This window comes from Stigmatopora nigra, chromosome 9, assembly GCF_051989575.1.
Source record: "Stigmatopora nigra isolate UIUO_SnigA chromosome 9, RoL_Snig_1.1, whole genome shotgun sequence".
Classification (NCBI taxonomy): Eukaryota; Metazoa; Chordata; class Actinopteri; order Syngnathiformes; family Syngnathidae; genus Stigmatopora; species Stigmatopora nigra.
Window position 1 is genome coordinate 9,315,750 of NC_135516.1, and position 20,182 is coordinate 9,335,931.

The 20,182-nt window shown below is 40.1% G+C and overlaps 1 protein-coding gene and 1 long non-coding RNA gene across 5 annotated transcripts in view; one reads left to right on the forward strand and one right to left on the reverse strand.

Annotated features, from left to right (window-relative positions):
- Nucleotides 1-3,953: 3,953 nt before the first annotated feature.
- kcnn1a (potassium intermediate/small conductance calcium-activated channel, subfamily N, member 1a) overlaps nt 3,954-20,182 on the forward strand; it is a 39,747-nt gene continuing 23,518 nt past the window's right edge. The window contains exon 1 of one of the 4 annotated variants that reach the window (XM_077723666.1): nt 3,954-5,646. In XM_077723666.1, coding sequence (XP_077579792.1) covers nt 4,333-5,646 — 1,314 coding nt within the window. In that variant the 5' untranslated portion in view covers nt 3,954-4,332. Of the gene's footprint in view, nt 5,647-11,703; nt 11,862-20,182 lie in introns of those variants that run through there. The other 3 variants (XR_013327293.1, XM_077723665.1, XM_077723667.1) reach the window with 3 other exon arrangements.
- The window catches only part of LOC144201216 (uncharacterized), a 38,886-nt gene continuing 30,246 nt past the window's right edge, over nt 11,543-20,182 (reverse strand). Inside the window, exon 4 of the long non-coding RNA XR_013327294.1 lies at nt 11,543-11,695. This is a non-coding gene — a long non-coding RNA (uncharacterized LOC144201216). The remainder of the gene's footprint in view (nt 11,696-20,182) is intronic.

Sequence of the window (20,182 nt, forward strand, 5' to 3'; positions counted from 1 at the left end):
CCGGTCCCTCCCTTCTGCAGGAAGGGATTTCTTTTTTTAGCGTAAGCTCACCTTTGCCGACACGGTGATTCTTGGGGGTGCTTGGATCACTGCTGCGGGACATTATATTAGTTCTTACTTTACCGTGTGCACTCGGCCGGGATAAAACTGGGCTTAAGCAAACAAATGTTGAACTGAAGTTCACTACTGGAGGGACATGTACGTTTATCTGGATGATGATATGACACTTTGATGATCCGCTACTTTGAGAGAATATCATAAAAGAGAGACCGCTTTCATATCTTCATGTGGGCTTTTTTTTTTTTTTTTTTGCAGCGTCAACGACTTTGGGCAAGGCACCAAGTTCCGAGATGTAACGTCAGTTAAATCACCCATTTAATGCTCACGAGGTAAAATGACGGCTGGTGTTTAAAGGACATCTGGCAAACACATTGCACAAATTACAGTAAGATGGCCAAAACATAAAAAGCCAACACCCATTTATTACAATAGATACGTTACAGACGCAAAAGGTAAATATCCATATGGGGAATCCCCACTTTGGGGGGAATCTGTATAAAGTTATTTTTTACCAACAATAGAAGCATTAGTAAAACATCATGTACAAGGTTATTTTTTCTATATAGGAAAAACTATACAACAAAATATATAACAACAATGGTAATGGCTAAAATACCAGTAATGTTAATGTAAGACCCTCCCTAAACATAATCTAACTAGTTCACAAAACCCTTTTGCTCATTTCCTACTCATTTGAATAAGTCTACGCAGTTATATACTAAAATTAGGCAAAGAACACACAATGGATTTCCATTATTCTCATACAGCTCATTACTATCTGACGTTACCAGCTTTTCATTGTTTTATTTTAGTCTACTCTGAAGTATTCCCACCTCTGATTGGTCTTTTCCCACTTGGGACATAGATGGAAATATAATGGGGCAACACTTTGTAATCATCCCATAAATACTGAAGAAGATAGAATAGTTTTGTTCCATTTCAGTACTAATAAAAACCTGAACCACATCCTACTATACAGAAGACTGGCCCATGTATCCCATGCTAAAACAATCCCAATAGTGCAATATTGCAGACTGTGTGCATACAAAAGACCACTAATACACAAATATAAGCAGGAATAAAGATACTAATAACAGGGAGGTCGCTTATCTCCAAGATTACGTTGCCAGATATGAGGAAAATCCCTCCTGAACTCCGTGTGATTATTTCTGGTTTACCTCCCAGTTTCCAACACTGTCTTTCTTTTCTGGTGAATGCCTCAGATCCATGCTGTGCTATCACACTTGTGCTTTTTAAAGATCTACATTCTGGGTACACGCTTTTTTTCTTTTTTCCACACATGCAAACCCGCACACATGTCACTGCACCATCCTGGTTGCTTCTCACTTGGTAATTATGGCTTTCTTATCTACTCTCACCATGTTGGCTTCCTCTCTGTGTCCTCATCTACAATTTTTATGTCACACTGCTCTTTTTGTAAGAAGAAACTCGGGGGAAAATTCATTGTATCGGGGTGTCAAACTCAGATTTGTCAATGGCTTCCTTCCTCCAGATGGTCGTTATGTCAACTATCCCACAATTAATCGACAATGAAAATTATCGATTAATTATTTAGAGTCAATGCTGACCTAAAATGGTTTTCAATCCACTTTCTTAAGGGCCTTAACATAAAATATTTCATTTTTAATTTCTATTATTTTTTTTCCCTAAAACGAGGGAAAAATAGCAAATATTATTTTTAAAAAATGTATTTATGTAAAATTGTAACATTTCACTATTGCGGTAGTCGTTGACCATTCTACAGATATTCATTTGTTCTTTCATTAATTTTGCCTTTTCACACAAGGTTCCCGGGGGTGCCGGAGCACAGTCAACTATGGGCACTAGGCGTGGCACACCCTGAATTGGTTGTCTGCCAATCACAGAGCGCAAAAACACAAACAACAATACACGCTCGCACTCATACTAGCCTAACATAGATGTTTTTGAGATGTGGAAGGAAATCTGAATACCTGAAGAAAACCCACGCAGACAAAGATAGAGCATGCAAATTACACATAGGAAAATCAGAACCTACCTAAGATCGAACCCTCGATCTTCGAACTGTGAAGCAAGCATGCTAACCAAATGATATTATTATTATTTTTACATTTGAACATTTATTTTCACGGGCCATACAGAACAATGTAGCCGGCCCGATCCGGCCCCTGAGCCTCATGTTAAACACCTTGCGCACTATAGGATTGATCTTTTTTCCGTCTACGTTGCTCCCATTGGCTAATAAACTAATACACTGAAAGCCAGCAATTGAATTTGTGCTTCCCGGGGAAAGAAAAGTGGAATAAGCCAGACAGACAGACAGACGTGATGTGAGCCTTGGCTAGTCAGTGAAAGAGTGTTTATTTTGGTGTCCAGTAATTGTAAAGTAAGATTTAATTATTCATGCGGAAACAGTAACATTGCTGCGCAAACTAACAAATGAAACTCCATCTTGGCAAGAAACTCACACAGGTCATAGCAAGCCAATTACTTAATGAAAATGATCAGGTTTCTAATGCGGCCCTGGCTGGGGGCTCCGGAGCCCTGTAGCTATAAAATACACACACTGGAGCTTAGTATCAAAGCAAAAGTCTGCAACCGTTGCATTCTTTCCTCAACTCTCGTGATACTCAAAGGCCTGACTTGTGGAAGACGGTCGACGTGTGATATACGATGCCAACGTGTCGTTACAATCATTTCTGGAAGCGCGCACAGTTTACGGAGTTAAGTGCGAAGTGATACATCAACATTACAATGAAAGAGACAAATGTGATTGATATTGATCAGTGCCAGTGTATAGAAAACTGGTTGAACCCATTGGCATGACCAAAACATGACAATGAACTGCCTGACGCTTATTATTTACATTCTTTCAGAGTTAAAATTGCAGAATTGGCATATTTCTTTGGTTTAATACATGGGTAAGATGCTAATTAAGGCAGTTGAGTGGGGAGTTTTCCTATTTGTTTTTGCCATACAAGATTTATGATTTACATTCCTTAAATTTTTTGTATGTTCATATCAAAGAGGGGTCTGAAACGCATGGTAACCTGCGGAAGAATAACAATCTAATTGTAGTATATTGTACATTTTTGACCTCAAATAGTTGACCTCTTTGCCTGGCTTTGACTGCAATAAATAAAGGGTCCTAGTTGAGATTGATTGGAAGAATATTTTAATCAATTGGTGTTTTCAAAATAAGATTCCCTCTTTTCCTAACTCCCACAACCTACCTTAAGCTGCCAATGAGTTAAGATAATTATATAATATATTTACTGTATTGATCATTGCCCCTGAAATATTTTCCCTTTGAATATGCACAGAGAATTTCTATGTATGCTAATAGTAATGTATACAATATTTTTGTCACTCATCAAAGCAGAAAGTGCTCAGGTCAGGATATTTTGAAATGGGCAAATTCTCCTAAAAACAATTAAATTTTGATCTAAAACTGAAAAAAAAATGTCAATGGACATGACCCAACTTGGCCGTTGTGAACATGCATGCCTCACTTTAAGTATTTCCACAAGGTAACCCCAAACCACCGTTAAATGATTCAACAGTAGGATGCAAAACACGTTTATGTATTTATGCGAGCCAAGGAGTGTATGTGCAATTCAAGATCGAGAGGATACGCTCAATTTGCTCACCCGACTGTCCAAATGGAAGCCTGAGCTTCTTTTAAGGCCACAAATAGCTCATTTTTGCCCATTTTAATGGCTAAACATCAGCTTTTTTTATTTATTGTGTGCCTCGGTAAACATTTATCAAGGTGACAGAACCCCAGCGTTGAATAATTCAAGGCACGTGAACCAACAAGTGGGTATATACACAGTATGTATGTAGAGTAGGCTCTCCGTACGTTTGGGATGTTGATGGGAGACGGGCCCATCCGTGGTGGTGGTGACGTGGCAGTAAAAGTGATTTGTGACAAGGAAGGGCGCCTTAAAGTGAGATGGGCAAAGTGGCACGACGGCACGTGCGGGATTCCGACACCTGACGAGGGAAAGGCGTTTGCCTTGGCTGCAACCTGTGCGCATAGCGGGGACGGAGAGACGGAGGGACGGAGCGACGGACAGACAGACGGGCGGCCAGACGTCTCCAGTCGAAGGCGGTGTTTTGGCACGGGCGTGACGTTTTAAGGCAGGTCCCGGCCAGAGCTACCAATGATACAAGTCGCTCCTATTCCGCCGGGCTGGTCGCAATGAACGGGCGTCGGAGCAGGGCACGGCAAAGGAGCAACCGCAGCGAGACGGATCGGCCATCAAGGGGATGCGGCATCGGTACGCGGGAGCTGTCTACCAGCAGCACCAGCCAATCCCCCAGCAAAAGCCAACAGCCAGTGGCCAGGCGAGCGGGGAGCCAGACGCGCCTGTTTTCAGCCTGCCGCCCCCGCCCTCTTCTTCTTCCGCTTCTGCCTCTTCTTCTCAGCACCGAGCATCCACTGCCGACGCTCACCGCCGGAGCCTCCACGAGCTCCCGTGCGTGAGCCAGCCGGCCGCCGCTCGAAAAGCGCCGCGCGGCTCGGACTCGCCGCAGCCCCCTCTGCCGGCGGCGGACGGCGGCCAACGGGATCCCTGGGCCCCGGCTCCGGCCTCGGCTGCCTTCCCTGGTTGCCACTGCAGCTTTTCCAGCAGCAGCGCGCAGGAGGCAAACCATTCACAAAACCAGCACCATCGCACCGCCGCCGCCGCCACCGCCGCACCACCGCAGCAGCCCTCCCCACCTTTCCCCCCGCCTATACCGCCACCGCCGACCGCCTCCTCCTTCTCGCGCTGCTCCTCCTCCTCTTCACTGCTGTTTTCTCGGGAATCCAAACGAGGGGATCGTCTGGGAAGGAGTGCCAACAATTACCAACAGGCGAGCATCGTGGAACGCTGCAGGGGAGGAGGAGGAGGAGCGGGAGAGCAACGCGACCACAGGCAGTTGCAGCAGCAACGGCAGCAGCAGCAGCGGCAGCAGCAGCAACAGCAGCAACAGCAGCAACAGCAGCAACAGCAACAGCAGCAACAGCAGCAACAGCAGCAACAACAGCAACAGCGGCAACAACAGCAACACTGTCATCCAAGACTCCAGCCGAGGGACTCCTCCCCGGAAGGAATCGGCGCAAACTCCCAGAAAAGGTGCACCGACAGACGGGCGTTGGAGCCTCAGACGCAGGAGCAACAGATCCCGCAATTAAGAGCGCGGCAGCAGCTACTGGTGGGGAGCAGCTTGCCCATCAACCACTGCGCCAGCGGCTCTGGTGAGCTATGTAGGACTCACCGGGCTCCACTGCTGCATCAACAACCCCAGCAAAAGCAGCATCAGCCCCCGCCGGCACCGGCGCCGCCGCCGCCGCACAGCGACAGCCCACCGGGTCAGCGGCGGCGTGAAGCCCCAGACCGCAATAAGTGCGCGAGGACCCCCGCGCCCGGCGCAACGCCCCCGGCGGACGCGGCCAAGTGGAGCGCGACCGGCGGCAGCGGCCACAGCAACAGCAGCAGCGGCGGTAGCAGAGAGAGCCCAAACTACGGCTCCAGCTATCACCTGTGGCCCGAGAGCCCGCATAAAGGAGAGCAGAGGATCCGCATCGAGCTTCGCAAGGTAGACCCACAACGCTCTTTGCCTGTCACCTTTTCGCTCAATGACCACGCCTGGCCTACCGTTTGCTTTCAATTGCGTAAATGCGTCTTATCTGCAAAATGCCCCCCCCACCACCACCACCTCACCACAAGTCATTCGCGGTCATTGAACGGCGATAGACATCCCATCCATTCGGACCGGGAGGCCCGACGGCCTTCACCGGGCCAAACGGATTGGACGACGCTGGCCGTCGACGACGACGAGTCGCCGGCGGACGTCACGCGTCTGTGGTCTCGCACCTGTTCCGCGTCGCGGCGTTGTCTTGCTCCGTAGCTGACAAAACGCGCCCACTGAAATATTCAAATGAGGCCCCCGTGGCAGGTGATTTCACAAACAAAAGCGCCCGTTGTTCTTGCCGTCCAAACGGGGAAGCATTTTCACGTTGGAGGCTTTTGCACAACAGTGTCAGCTTTAATGTGGAAGCAAGTGGCTGGCTTCACTCGCACCTGACACGGCTACTACATTCCTCCCAACTCACTTCACAGCAAGGCCAGCTTAAATTGTGCGTACGAGGTGCAGCAAAGGGTGAAAAAAGACGTCGTTTTGCACAGCCATAGTCTCAGTTTGTGGGTCATTCCAAAATACAGTCAAATAGATGCAACAGCCCCTTTTTGTTCCATTAACGTGATCAACAGGTTGTTAGCTAGCCCTGATTGAAATCAACAAAAAACATTTTGTATTTATTTGACTAGCTTTTTGGCAGAAACCTGTTGATCTGTCTGACAACTATCATTTGGGAAGTTTGAAAGTTTTTAGTGTTTATTCTGTGTTCTAATGTTTTACCTTTATGTTTTTACATTTATGGATAGCCCAAAAAACAATGATAAGAAAGAATAAGGGAAAAAAATAAACACTAACAAGTGGTTAAGTCAACTAATGTTTCTTTTCGAACTTATGACTAATGGGGGAAGGATAATACAATTGTGCAAGCACAAATGATAGTAATATTAGTCGTTCTTCACAGAAGATAAAGAAAATGTGCCCAATAACATTATTATCTGGTAAATTTTAGACCATAGGAGAAAAATTACCAATGGAGAAACTTTTCTGTTGAGTCATGCATCTTAATATTTCTTTGCTTTTACGTCTAGTACTACGTGACCTTTGACCTTTGCACATATTCCCAAACTAGTTCTGTGCATATGACATTCATTAATATAACTACTCAAAATGCACAATTTGGAGCGGGTTTATTTGTGTTGTTTTTAAACACGATGATCAATGTGTCAAAGGGATATAATTTAAATAATAACATGAATATAGACAGCCTGAGTGAATTATGTTGGACAAGAGTCATAAAACAAACCCTTGCATGGTATTAAATCAAAAGGTTGAAGCAAAGTGGGATGGGGATTACTGCCAATATTTTAGATATTAAACACTGGATATGCTGTACTGTACACTATTGTGTTTAGAACAGTAGGAAGTGGCAAGCAAGAAATAGATTTTTAAAAAAATATAAACGTTCCTGAAGAAAATTAGACTAGCATGTTAATTATTCGGCTTCCATTGATGGCATTAAACGTCCTATCCATTTTAATCGCCACAAAAGCGGCCAATGTGGAAAAAGTGAGCTTAAATCCAGACTCTAGTAACAATGGAAGGAAATTTGGTGAAGGTCTGAAGTACACATTCCATTTTGGCAAGTATTTCAGGACGAAAAATCAGAACCATGACTATATTTTGAGGTACTTAGTACAGTACAGGTCGGGGCAATAATGTTCCTGAGACTGCAGGAATTAAACAGGCTCTGGGTTGGTGCATATTATAGTATAATTGAAATAGAAACTCTACATTATCCGTACTATTTGTGAATTTGAGTGTTCTACGTCTGCAGAGTCGAGGTCAACCACGATAAGATTTCTTGCTCACCCATGACCTCAATGAGGCCAAGTAGGATCTTAAAAATGAATGTAAGACTATTATAGGACTTCAGATCTCAACACAGCCTAACAATAGAGCGTTTTGTCCTTAATTGGTTTTGACACATTTCCATTTTTGTTTCGGGGTTGATGAAACAATTATCTGCAAACTTCTACACTTGCCATAGCTCCGACATTAATTGAGCTTTCACATCCATTTGTATATTTTGCCGCTTGAGAACATCTTGGAAAACCTCTGATGGGCTGCATATTAAGACGATAAGGCTTCATTTCCCGTTGAGCAAGCGCCTTAAAAAAGTGCCGTCCCTCAGCGTTTGTTCAAGGTGCCGGTGAGGTCAACTTTTTACATGACAAGAGGGTAGAGACGAGAACAGAAGGTAGCGCCTAAATAAATGCAGGGGGCTCCTTTTTAAAGATGCCGCAGCTGCTTTTTGGGGTCCCGATCTGGCACAGGTAGCAAAAGGTGGGACGTGAAGCCACCTTGACACAATTCTTGACTACAGAATGGAGAATCAGCAGAAATACAAAAGACTAAAGTCCAAATAAAGTAGCTTTAATTAGCTGTTGTCATTCTATCACGTATGGAAAATGTTAAAATACTAAATTTGTCCCTTCCACATTACCAGAAATATGTTTATCATATCAAATGTTCCAAATAATACCCCAAAAAATATATTTAAGAAGTCATTTTAACCATTTATTTAACATTTTAGGGGGGTACGCCAGACTTAATTGGTTTTATTATTATTTTAAAGTACAGCATGTTCAAACTTACTTAATTTGTAAACAAGTACATGTACTCAGAAACTATGCTTTTATATTTTATATACATTATTTAACATTTGACGGATGGGACTTAAAATTGCCTCAAATTCTGGTCTGACCTACTATATATATATATATATATATATATGCTAGCCACATTTATTGATGGGTCCCTTAATTTATGAGTCTCCCAAATTGTGAGGCTTTTTTTTGTTGCTTTGTGCTGTGAACCAAAATTGCAGTGAAGTGGAAATAATAAGCAATTACCGTAATTCTGCCGCATGTGTGCAAGGACAGTCGCAGTTGCTGACGCACTATCAGCCATTTATTGAGCGTGACAAACACTAAACTGATTCCCAGATGTTCACACAAAGATGAACCAGTATAGTTGAGGTAAACCAATGATTATTACCTATTAAAAACTCACATCCAAAACTCACTTATTGCCATCGTTGTATATTAACATACAATATATTAACCCATTGGCTGCCATTGCCCACAATGCACACCCAATCTTATTCCACTGGGAAAGTTAGCAACGATCATTCACCGAGCGCAGCCAATCAGTTAAAGGTGTTATAAAATACCACTGCAAGTGACTCTAAAAGGATAGCAGACTGTATTTTGAGCAAAAACCATCCAAAAACTGATAGATAACGTGTACTAGTGAAATAAGAGCCCGATTTGTCAACCTTTCTGTTGCTTTGAATGAGCTGCATTTTTTTTTAAAGTATGTTAGCATTATGGGCTATTTAATGTCTTGTTGCTTGTTGACCATTCTGTCATTCTGCTAACTGTTAGTAGTATATGTTAGCAGCTAACATATACTAGCGAACATAGCACTGATAAGATAGACATGATCATTATTCTGGTTGTGATGTCACAACCAGAATTTCTGGAAAAAAGTGTCTTTTCCCTGGTCTGAATGGAATACCTATTTTTACTGCATTAGTACAATAATTTTGCTTTTTTTTGACACGGTGACCATTTTATAACACCTTTAAGAGAAACCTAAATCAAAACATCGTAATATCGACCAATATCACATCACTGCTGAAAGAATCAATGTCATAACAACATGAAATTGGGGATTTACAATCTTAAATGCATAAAATAATTCTAAAACAAATTCACGAATGCTCTAGCTGTACATGTTCTTTTGTTCAAGATTCTCCTTGTTTTTAACATCAGCGACATTCACTGATGACTAGCGACCAACTCCAAACCACATGTAAACAAACAAAGTTTCCCGCAGTAATCCAAAGCCACACTCTCGTCAATACACAGTGATTGCCCAACTCTTGCGTAATTCGGCAACCCGGTATCGAGCAGTTTCCGGCGTCTCCGATCTTCCAAGTGTTCCGATTTGACATGCTTAACTACTGGGAGATATTTTGGGGTGGATGGCGTTTACATCTTATCGAGCCGCTCTTAATGAGGCAGCCCAAAACCTCCCAAGCCACAGTTTGAAATCCCATAAACAAAACACTTGTGACAGAACAAGCCTGATAAAGTGTATACGATTACAGTATCCCACAGCACACCCTGAAACTTAATATCTCGACCACTGAACCGGCCGGCGGGGGGTAGTGCGATATTGTGTCCTGCCTCAATAACATTGTGCTTTGAAAGATGCATTACTGCGTCCATTGTGATAGGCTGTGTAAGTACTCCAATGCCTGCCACTTACTGCTATGGTGATATCCCCTGCAGGGACACTGTAGTCTACCAACGCTGGTGGATTTGTACATATTATCTACTGAGGATTATTTTCAACAATGCGCACAAGACTTGCTTTCAGGATGAAAATGGTCAGCATCAGCCATGTCTTTTTAAACCTTTAGTCAAGACTGGGGCCCAATGCGGTTCATTTTGGAGTATCGGATGTGGTCACAAAATCGGATCCGATTCAGTTGTGTTTTCAATACCATTTTACAGTTTTCTTTGGCTGGTGTAAATCAAATTGGTAGTTAAACTACTTTTATCTTCTAGTGATAGCAACAGAGTGTCGTGTATTATTTGTATTCAAACTACTTCACGAGGGCAAGGTTTAATTTTTATAAAGTCATTGACAAGTTACATTCTTCTCTCTCATTTATCATCAGAAGGGTGCTGGAGCCCATCGCAGACAACTTTGGCCAGTAGACCCGGAATATTTGCCAGCCAATCGCAGGCCAAACAAAACTAGGGACAATTTACAGTATTCAACCAGCATACCATACATATTTTGGGCTGTAATTGAATTAAACCAAGAGACTACTGTTCACTATTGAGGAATTGAACTAAAATTAGTAATGCTGTAGCGTACTATATGTAAATTATAATAAAATTAAAAAAAACGACAACATTAAAACACCATCCTAGATAATCCTCTGGTGCATAAACCCAAATTGTTTCATTAGGACAGATTAGAAAACCTAGAGTGAGAACATTTTTCCTGAATCGGCACCTTTATCTGGATCTGTACCAAAGAGTAATTAGTGTTGAACTAAGTGAATTAGTATTTGTGTTATCCTACAAGAAAAAAAAAAACCTGGATCATCTCCAAATGTAATGGATTGTTATTTGGGTGATTGTCTAGCAGTCCACTAAAAGTCATGGAAATTAGCCCTTTTTGAATGTACTGTATATACCTGCTTACCCAAACGTAAATGTACTCATAACCAAAATCAGGCGAATAAATGAGTCAAAAAATGGGATGGCAACGCATGAATGAACACATGAACTGGACGTTTAATGCCATCAATCGCAGTCGATGAGTTATTTAGAGTCAGATCGAACTGTGATAGGAGCTCATTTAAACTAATAAAGTATGCAGTAAGTAAGTAGGTAAAGGCATTATTCAATACTCAGTTAAGTATTGGACTAGGCCATAGGAACCAGTAATGTTAAATCTAATCTACCACTAATATAATAATTGCAAGCCCAGATCTAAATATGAAGTGTATATAAGTGTGATCTAGTCAGGAAAACACAAAACATACATTTTTTGTTCTATATCAGGAAATAAAATCATTTTTATGGACCAAAGTCCAGGTCATTTTCCCAAAAAAAATCCCTCACATTTCACCTGTGTAACCTCACAATACCATTTATCATTATATCAAATTCCCATTCAGTGCCAGACAATAACACGGGGCCAGTTCTTATCTAAAACACAGGAAATTCTCATCTTATTTGTAAAGGTGGTGTATGCTTGCTTACCTTGGCTTTGAAATCATGGCTGGACAAAGCAAAACTGTTGAAGTGGATTGATATCATGGAACTTTCTCTATCGTGTCATTCAATGTTGTTACAGGGCTTCCTTCCCTTTTGTTCTTGTCTCGTTGAGTGTTCGCCACGTTTGCCAGGACAGCCAACACCTAGAAAGTAAACACACAGCGGGCAAAAAATTAAATGTCAGGCGAGGGGGCAGATCTTAGTTCAAATCCACCTTAGGGGACGAGGCCTTGCTGTAGATAACAGATAACGCTTGTATGAAAAGACGGGAGTCACGTTTTAGGCCACAGACGGTACCGCGTCAACGCAGTAAGTATTAACGTGAAGCTCCTTTTAATAATGGATGTGTTTTTTTATTTTGGTCATTTATTTTTGCGTCTTTTTAAGTGCTCTGACGGGCTCCCGCGCCGAAATAGCCGTGTTACTATGTGCGTTGCTATGGAGAGAAAAAGCCGGTGTTGTGTAGCAGCCTTGCTCTCAGGGGTTTCCAGTTTGGCTAAGCATTTGAGTGTGTTGTGGGGTTTTACATGGCGTTTCTCTACCCGTGTTTAACACACGCACATGCTCGCACACGTGTACGCGTTACACACACGAAAAAAAAAGAAGGATATGACAGGCAGTGTCGAAATGGTTCTTCACTCGATGGAGTTCATTGCCTTTGCGTTTCATTTGAGTGAGCCGACACAAGGAGAGGCGTATTGAATTACTTGCAGTCCAGTTGAATACAAAGAGCAGAAAGAAAGCATGTTCGGGGTTTCCTCAGTCGCCAGGAGCGCCGCGGCTGACTCAATGCTTGGGTGTCAACGCCGTGCAATTTCTACATGAGTCATTTTCGCTCGGAGCATTACTTTAGGCTTTATTTCTGGAACTGCATTAATGTGTCTTGCCTTTAAGTTAGGTTCTTATATATGGATTTTAAATTTTATCTCATAAATATTTTTTTTTTTAAATGGGCAAGTGGCTATTTTTGTTTTTTAAAGAATATTTACGTATTTTGAGTCAAATAGGGGACAATTTTGACGTTTAGTATTAAACACATTGTAAGGAACAAATGTTGCTGACATCAAGTATGATGAATTTCTCTGATAATGCTGAAATAAATTGAATAAATACAAATATACACTTGTAAAAATGTTAATTAAAAAAATGCAACCAAATTAAATGTAACTATTTCACAGAATTTACTGTGTTGACAAAGATAGGTGTCCAATTAATTTAGATTGGGTATATATGTAGTACAGTGTGTATTTTGTTGGGTAAGTGGTAATATTTTACATTAGAGCAGTAATTCAGTTTTTAGACTAAAGGTTACAGTTAGGATTATTTTACTTCAAAACTATTTGACCTATTGATGCTATTATGTACAATGTTATATTTTTATTGACATTTCTATGCACTAAAGTTCATTTAATTGGGGAACTAACTTTTGTGTGTTTATTAGATAGATCACTTAGCAAAATTTCTCAATGATATTTTCTCAGTACATGTTCAAAACAAAAAACAAAACACAAAAAATGATGCGAGTTGTGTAGCTGTAAGCAGATATTATTCACGCCATGTGAGGCACGGGACCTGGAGAGATTCAGCTGTACATTAATTGCTCTCTGGCGTGTGTGTCAAAACTGCAGGTGTGTGTGTGTGTGTGTGTGTGTGTGTGTGTGTAGTATTCCTTGATTCTGCTGCTGCTGCTGTGCAAGCTCATTCAGGCACTATTGTGCATTTTTTTTGTGAATGTTTGCAATGTAATTGGAGACTTGTGCGTATACAGCCATGCGTTCTTTCATCACACTATCGACTCAAAGCTATCCGGCCATTGTGCAAGCCTGTTTACTCTACCAGGCGAGGCTTTTGACTGGGTGTGGATTTTTGGCGCTGTTTTTTAACATTTTTTTTTGCACAATCTTTATATTTCATTATAAGGTCGTCACTCGGGCCGGACCAGTAAACTCATTGCAAAATGACATAGAACTAACAATAAGCCCACTTTTTTTCCTTTGTATTAGTCACTAATACGAATAATTAGTGCAAAGAATGAGTAAATTATCCAAATGTTTAGCAACAGAATTTTCCTTTTACATTATGAACAATATATTGTGAACAAGAGAATAACATAAGAACATATATAAATGTCAATTCATGTTGTCTGCACGTACTAAAACACTACGCCCCTAGCAAATAATACAAGAACTATAAATTTTAAAGAAAATGCATTTTTTTATACAATGCAGCTTTCTTCCCCGGGCCGTACCAAACCACCAAACGGGCCGGATCCAGCCCGCGGGCCGTATGTTTGACACCCCTGATTTAGAGTATACGATTCCTGTAAAACTGTTAAATTGCAAAAATATCCAAGTAGATCTAGTCCTAATGTTCTACCTGGAGAGGAAAAATGGCGAGTTGCATTTTGGCCTTGTTGGCGCCAACAAATGGGATTCAATGAGAGTAGAGTACAAACAAAATCTTTCAGTTATACTGATCAGAGGCTTGTGAGCTATGTGTGTTTAAATATGCAAAACAGTGTGCGCCAATGGGTGAGCTTGTCTGTTGCCAAGCATATTGTGGCTCTTTTCCAACACACCAGGCTTCGTAAACACAACACGAGCTGAATGAGATGCTTGTCATTCATTAGGAAATAAAAGTGAGGAGAAATTAGAAACACATTTTCAGTGTTAAGGTTTTTAACTCATCAGATATTTTGAGAGTTAATTTTTTTTAGCATTGTTCCTGTTTTTTGCTACATTAAGTTGGAAAACAGTGAAATTTGGATTGGATTTCCATATAATCTAAATGTTAGATGGCCTTAATTACTCTATCTGGCTTTCCTTTGTGAGTAAACTTAGTCAAAATCAGTGATTATCTAAAAATTGGTATCCCTTACATCAGTATCCACTGAAATATTGTACAAAAAAAATCCTTTCAATTGCTGATATTCTTTTTTGACTTGGAGATAATAGTCCATCCAAGCCTTCCAATTTTCTGATATCCATGCTGTTAAAAATTCTGCTTGTTATCTTATGCATGAGAAGTTCGCTTCCTTTGAGTGCTGTCACAAATGCCAATTTCCCAGTATTAGTATTTTACTTTAAATTGGAGAAAACATTGCATATTCACTCAGAAATCAAAGCTAACAGAGAAAGTTCAACGCCAATTTTTTTACAGTAAAACTATTCAGTAATCTCATTCAATACCATGTATATATGCTATTTCCTATACGTATTGTAAACGTATCCCCCTTGGTCGTCTCCCTTTGCCTATCTGCGCTTGACTGCCTTCTTTCTCCCGTACATCTGCTCCAGCTTCCATTATCACTCACCCACCGACTTTTAACCCCTTAACGCCCCCCCCTCGGTTCTCCCACTTCCCCCCTTTTGTCAGTGGCATTTTCTCTTTAACCCTTTCTTAAACAAAGCTAGCACCCATCTGTGTGTGCTCTTTCAGCAATAGTCCATTTTCAACATGTCTTCTCTTCCATAGAGGCAATTTACACGGAAGGGCCCGGAGGGCATTAGGGAAATGCGACTCTCCATAACAAAAAAAAAAAAAATCCTGCCGATAAAATAGCTAGGAGCCATTAGTACAATTTTCCAAACTTTCATCTTGAGAGATGTAATAGAAGGCCATAAAAGAAGGCTCGTGACGAGAGGACTGTGGTTGACTGCTAAGTAGAGTGCTTGGTGTCTGCTTTTTGGTTCAACTGGCTTCCAGATTACTTCCAGTGCCGTCAAGTACAAAACGGCGATGCGTGTGTTTGACTTTTGCCAAAGAAAAGGGGTGCTTGAGAGGAGATAAGAACATTCAATTAGCTTGACTCTTGCGAGATGGCTGCAGAGGACATTATGCTGGAGCACAGTGACGTACTCCAAGAGTTCTCTACTGGAGGGGAAGCAAATGAAATGGGATTTCATCTTTTCTCTTTTATAAAATTTAATCTCTTCACTCCCTTACTAATTTTCCTATGGGAATTTTAAATGCATATTCGCTGCTCCTTTCTCTTTCCGGAACTTATACGAAAATGGTATGGTATAGGATATAAATCAATTTTGAAAGTAGCAATAATTGTGAAGAATTGTAAGGGACAAGACGTTTTATCCTAAAAAATTCCAAATAAAATCAAGGCAAAGATTGTACAGTAATCATTATTATATTGCAGTTAGCTCATCAGAATCACTATACATCACATATTTTTGTTTGTCCTATATTATGTATATACATTTGTGTATGTATGTGTATGTGTGTATATATATACACACATACATACATATATATATACACATACATACATATATATATATATACACATACATACATATATATATATATATATATATATATATATATATATATATATATATATATATATATATATATATATATATATATATATATATATATATATATATATATATATATATATATATATATATATACATATATATATATATATATATATATATACACATACACACATGCACATATGTATACACGCACATATATATGCATATATATAAAAATATATATAGAAAACTTCAAAATCCAAAATAGGCCTCAGTTATACCAACAGATTTTCCACAACTACAGTCGAAACAATACAACCTAAATCCCAATTTCACTGCAAATCGCTACCATTCAAGTCAACAATTTCAGAATCAATTGTCAACAACTTCACCAACAATGAAAGTGAAAAATTATCAGAAAAAGCCACTTTGTGCATCATGCCATGCGACGTGAATGTAATCTTAAATTGAAATGGTCTTCCCGTCCTCAAATTGGCAAGTGGTGTCTTTCTTCATCATAAATTTTAAGCAGGACTTATCCAGGCAACTCCCAAGTCAATCTTTCCTGAGTTTGTTGTACTATTGATCTGTTCTGAGCTAAAGGTTGTCCTGGCTTCTTTCTATGCTATTGACGAATTGGCCCCTGGGAAAAAAAAAAAAAAAACGAAGGCGTCCCTGCCTGACTTGTTCATGGATGACTTAAAGTCCTTTCACAATAAACAAGGCGTGATACAAGGTGGCGTTTATGCACAGTTATTGTCAACCTGTTTGGGCGATTTATAAAGCCGCGAGAGACCGATTGGGTTAGTAGTGTGGCTTGTGTAACACACAAGGGTGATCATCTCTGTGGCCACCGTGTTCCCGCTGGGATGTCAAACAGCTCCCAGGGGTAAAAGTCAACTAATGAACACGTTTCAGTCTTCTGGGTTCATTCACGTAGACTTTGCAGTCTAGCAACTGCTATTTGTCAGTAATTGAAGGCCCCACAAATAGGCGTAAGTATCTTTACAACAAAAATAACAAGCAATATTTTACACACGGAGACGGCAGTCCAAGACACTATTACTGAAATGAGAAGTAAGTAGTCTATGTTAATAATACGTAGAGATTTCCCAGATTCGATAATGTGAAAAAGTTACAAGTACACACAAAAAATCAATCTAGAGATATTTTTGCAAAATAGACAGAACATTTTAAATTATGAATTTAAATTTACACTAGTGAAACAAACCTTTTCACAACAAAGCGATCATACAAGTAAAGAAAATATATCACAATCAGCTCCATTAACAACATCGGACATCTCTAATGAATAATAATCCAAATTCTCACTCTCACTAGTCCAGTTCAACGTAGATATTTAAAAAAAAATGCAATTCTTCTCCATTATAACACCAGAACCACTCAAAGATATGTAAATGAGCACTGTAAAAAATAATGTTGCCACAGGCATAAATACCAGCAGGCCTCAACAATGTTTTGCCATTGAAGAAGTGCAAAAGTGGAAGCTGGTTTGCTGTTGAGTGGGGCTGGTGCTCGCTCAGACCCGTTTCCGTTTAAGTAGCGATTAGACTGGATTTACACGCGTGACCCTTTCTGTAATTCCTCTGATATGCGTGACTGCATTTTCAGCAGAAGAAAAAGAATGCATGAAATCACTCTTCACTCAGTTCTTATGTAGATGAGCAAAAAGATAGGAAATGATTTATTGAGCTCTACATTACAGCTGCAGATGTAAAATCTTTTTATGAAAATATCTTCTAATACTGTATTTTTCAGGATATAATGCGCACCTAAAATCAAAAGCCATACTTTGGACATTTTGGCTATTCCATCATTTTTACTCATACAAATTCATGTGATCATATAAATAAATAGCTTCCAACTTTCCCCAAGAAAAAGTGGCAGAAAAGGGCCGTTTTTGGTTTAAAAAGTAAAAATGTTGACAGGACTATCATCTATTAGTAGAAGCCCTATATTAAAATACACAAAGTACCTTTTTAGACTCACGGTTTTAGCCTGGTGGGGCCCTGGCCAAAAGAAGCCTGGTGGCCCGCCAGGTTTCGAAAAACAGTGGAAAAACGCTGGATTTATACTTGTGTTTTTGCTTTTTGACTACTTTGTTAAAGGTCACATGAAAACTATTAAAAACAAACAATACAAGATATCATTCATGGCTAGTTGCCTCAGTCCAAATGAATTGGACATTTATCATCGTCAATGGCACAGAAATCATCTCCAAACACGCATTTAGTAGAAAGATTAGGCCAAGACATGATGTACCGGTGACAACTGTGTCACAATTAGCAGGTTGAATTTGCAGATCATTTCATCAAGCACACTTCACCTTTTATGGCCCCAATCTACAAATGCAGCTTCTAATGACACTCCTCTGTAATTTGCAGGAAATTGAAATGGTTCCTAATGAGGTAGTGGTGGCTGTCCCACAGGAAAAGTATGTGCCCCCCCCCCCCATCCAGTCATTCCCCATTATATACAGGACCTACTTTTTAAGACACTCTAACTCGGGTACATACACTAAAGTCTTTTAGTAAGCTAATTATTAGAGTATTCCCTTTTGAGGACAATATGTTATTAGTCCTGACGAGAACACATTCCCAAAAGGCATGGGCTTCTAAGTATATTGGGGAGGGGGGTTAAGGATTTGACTTGTTTTGTGGCAACATTTTCATCACTAATTGGAGGTCAAAACAGCAAAAGACTGAGGGATTAAGAACACTGGTAACCTGATATTCATATATGAACTATGTTAAATCTTTCTGGAATAAGTTGACAATTTTGCATTGTTTTGCTTTGGATGCTAAATTTGAGTAGACGTAAACTTTATATTTAACTTTATGTTAAAAAAATGTCTAAAAATGTAAAAAAACTAACAAAAAAACATTCAAATCATGGTACTCATAGTAATTACCCCCACTTTTTAACAAAAGCATGCCGCAAGGCATGCTGGGAACTCCACCGCGTCGTGGTGAGTAATGCATTCAAAACAATGGGAAATAGCAGCGTTGAACTAAAATGTGTAGCATTAACAGAACATAGACAACGCAATTTGTTGCATTATTAATGTTGAAGAATGGTGTCTTAATGTAGCCTTAAATGTTTCAACTACTTGCGTATTAGAGATAATTAGATACACTGTATAGATCTTTACATTTGTGCAGAATTATAAATGTGCAGCTTCTCTCTGCATGATTTTATTTTTGCATTTGTCAAACATAATCAAATTCCAATTACATTTTAAAATGACATAAAGAAAACAGTTATGCAAATTAATTAATACCAATTCTGAATTTCTCAGACCAATGATAATGAAGAAAATCATGTTTTAATTGGCTAAGTTGGCCAGTATTGATAACACGATTTTGGATTTTATCTAAATTTCCTCCACCTTTACACAAGTAAAAATTAAAATTATGTGTTTTTTCAAAGTTATTAAATAATATTCTATCCACTATGATGAAAAAAAAAACAAATTTATAGTTTTCTTTCAATGCTCGAAGAATGTACTACTGCCCATGGCCAGCCATACACACACAGCCAAATCCACAGGACCGCACCCATACTCCAAAACAGGTACTATACCAGTTTTTTTCGGGGTGCATAAGCCCGCTAAATTGCAGCACAGCAACCCCCATACATCACTAAACAATGAGGATTTTCTATTAGATTTGAGCTGGCAGGAGAGAGGCGGAGAGTGGCGAGCCAGGCAGACAGTTGCCTTCATTTAAACTCTTCTGCACTGAGGCTTTTCAATTTGATTATGAGGCTCCATTTCATAGTGGCTGGATGCCGCGTGACATTCCCAATGAAATGGAGCCATCGGACGGCCCGACGGACGGATGTGTGGGTGGGCATTCCACCTCCGTCCTGTACGACGTTGGCCTAGCTCGAGCTCGTTTTTCGGGTGTTGGAAGTCTATGAAAGGTTTTTGTATTTACAGATGAATTGCCTTTTATTTGATTATTTGCTCCTATGTCTGAAAAACGACATCCAGGCAATATCAATCATGACATTCAGGACATGACCTGGATTAATGACAAATGACCAGTGGGAAGAGGTAACTAAAGCAGAGGATGTAACAGCAGACCACAAGTGACCCCCTTGTTCATTTACCATTTACCTTCTTTGGAACATTCTCTATTTACATGGCTAGACTCGATTTTGGCCCTTAGTCTGTCACGACATGGCCTTATTACGCTGATGTATCAGCATGCAATTGGTCATCAGAAAGCAGATTATAGCTACAATGTTTTGCTTTTTCTAAGGACAACATTTTGCTTTTATTGCATAGCCTTCAAGGAGTCAATAATGTTAAGTAACAATTAACATTATGAA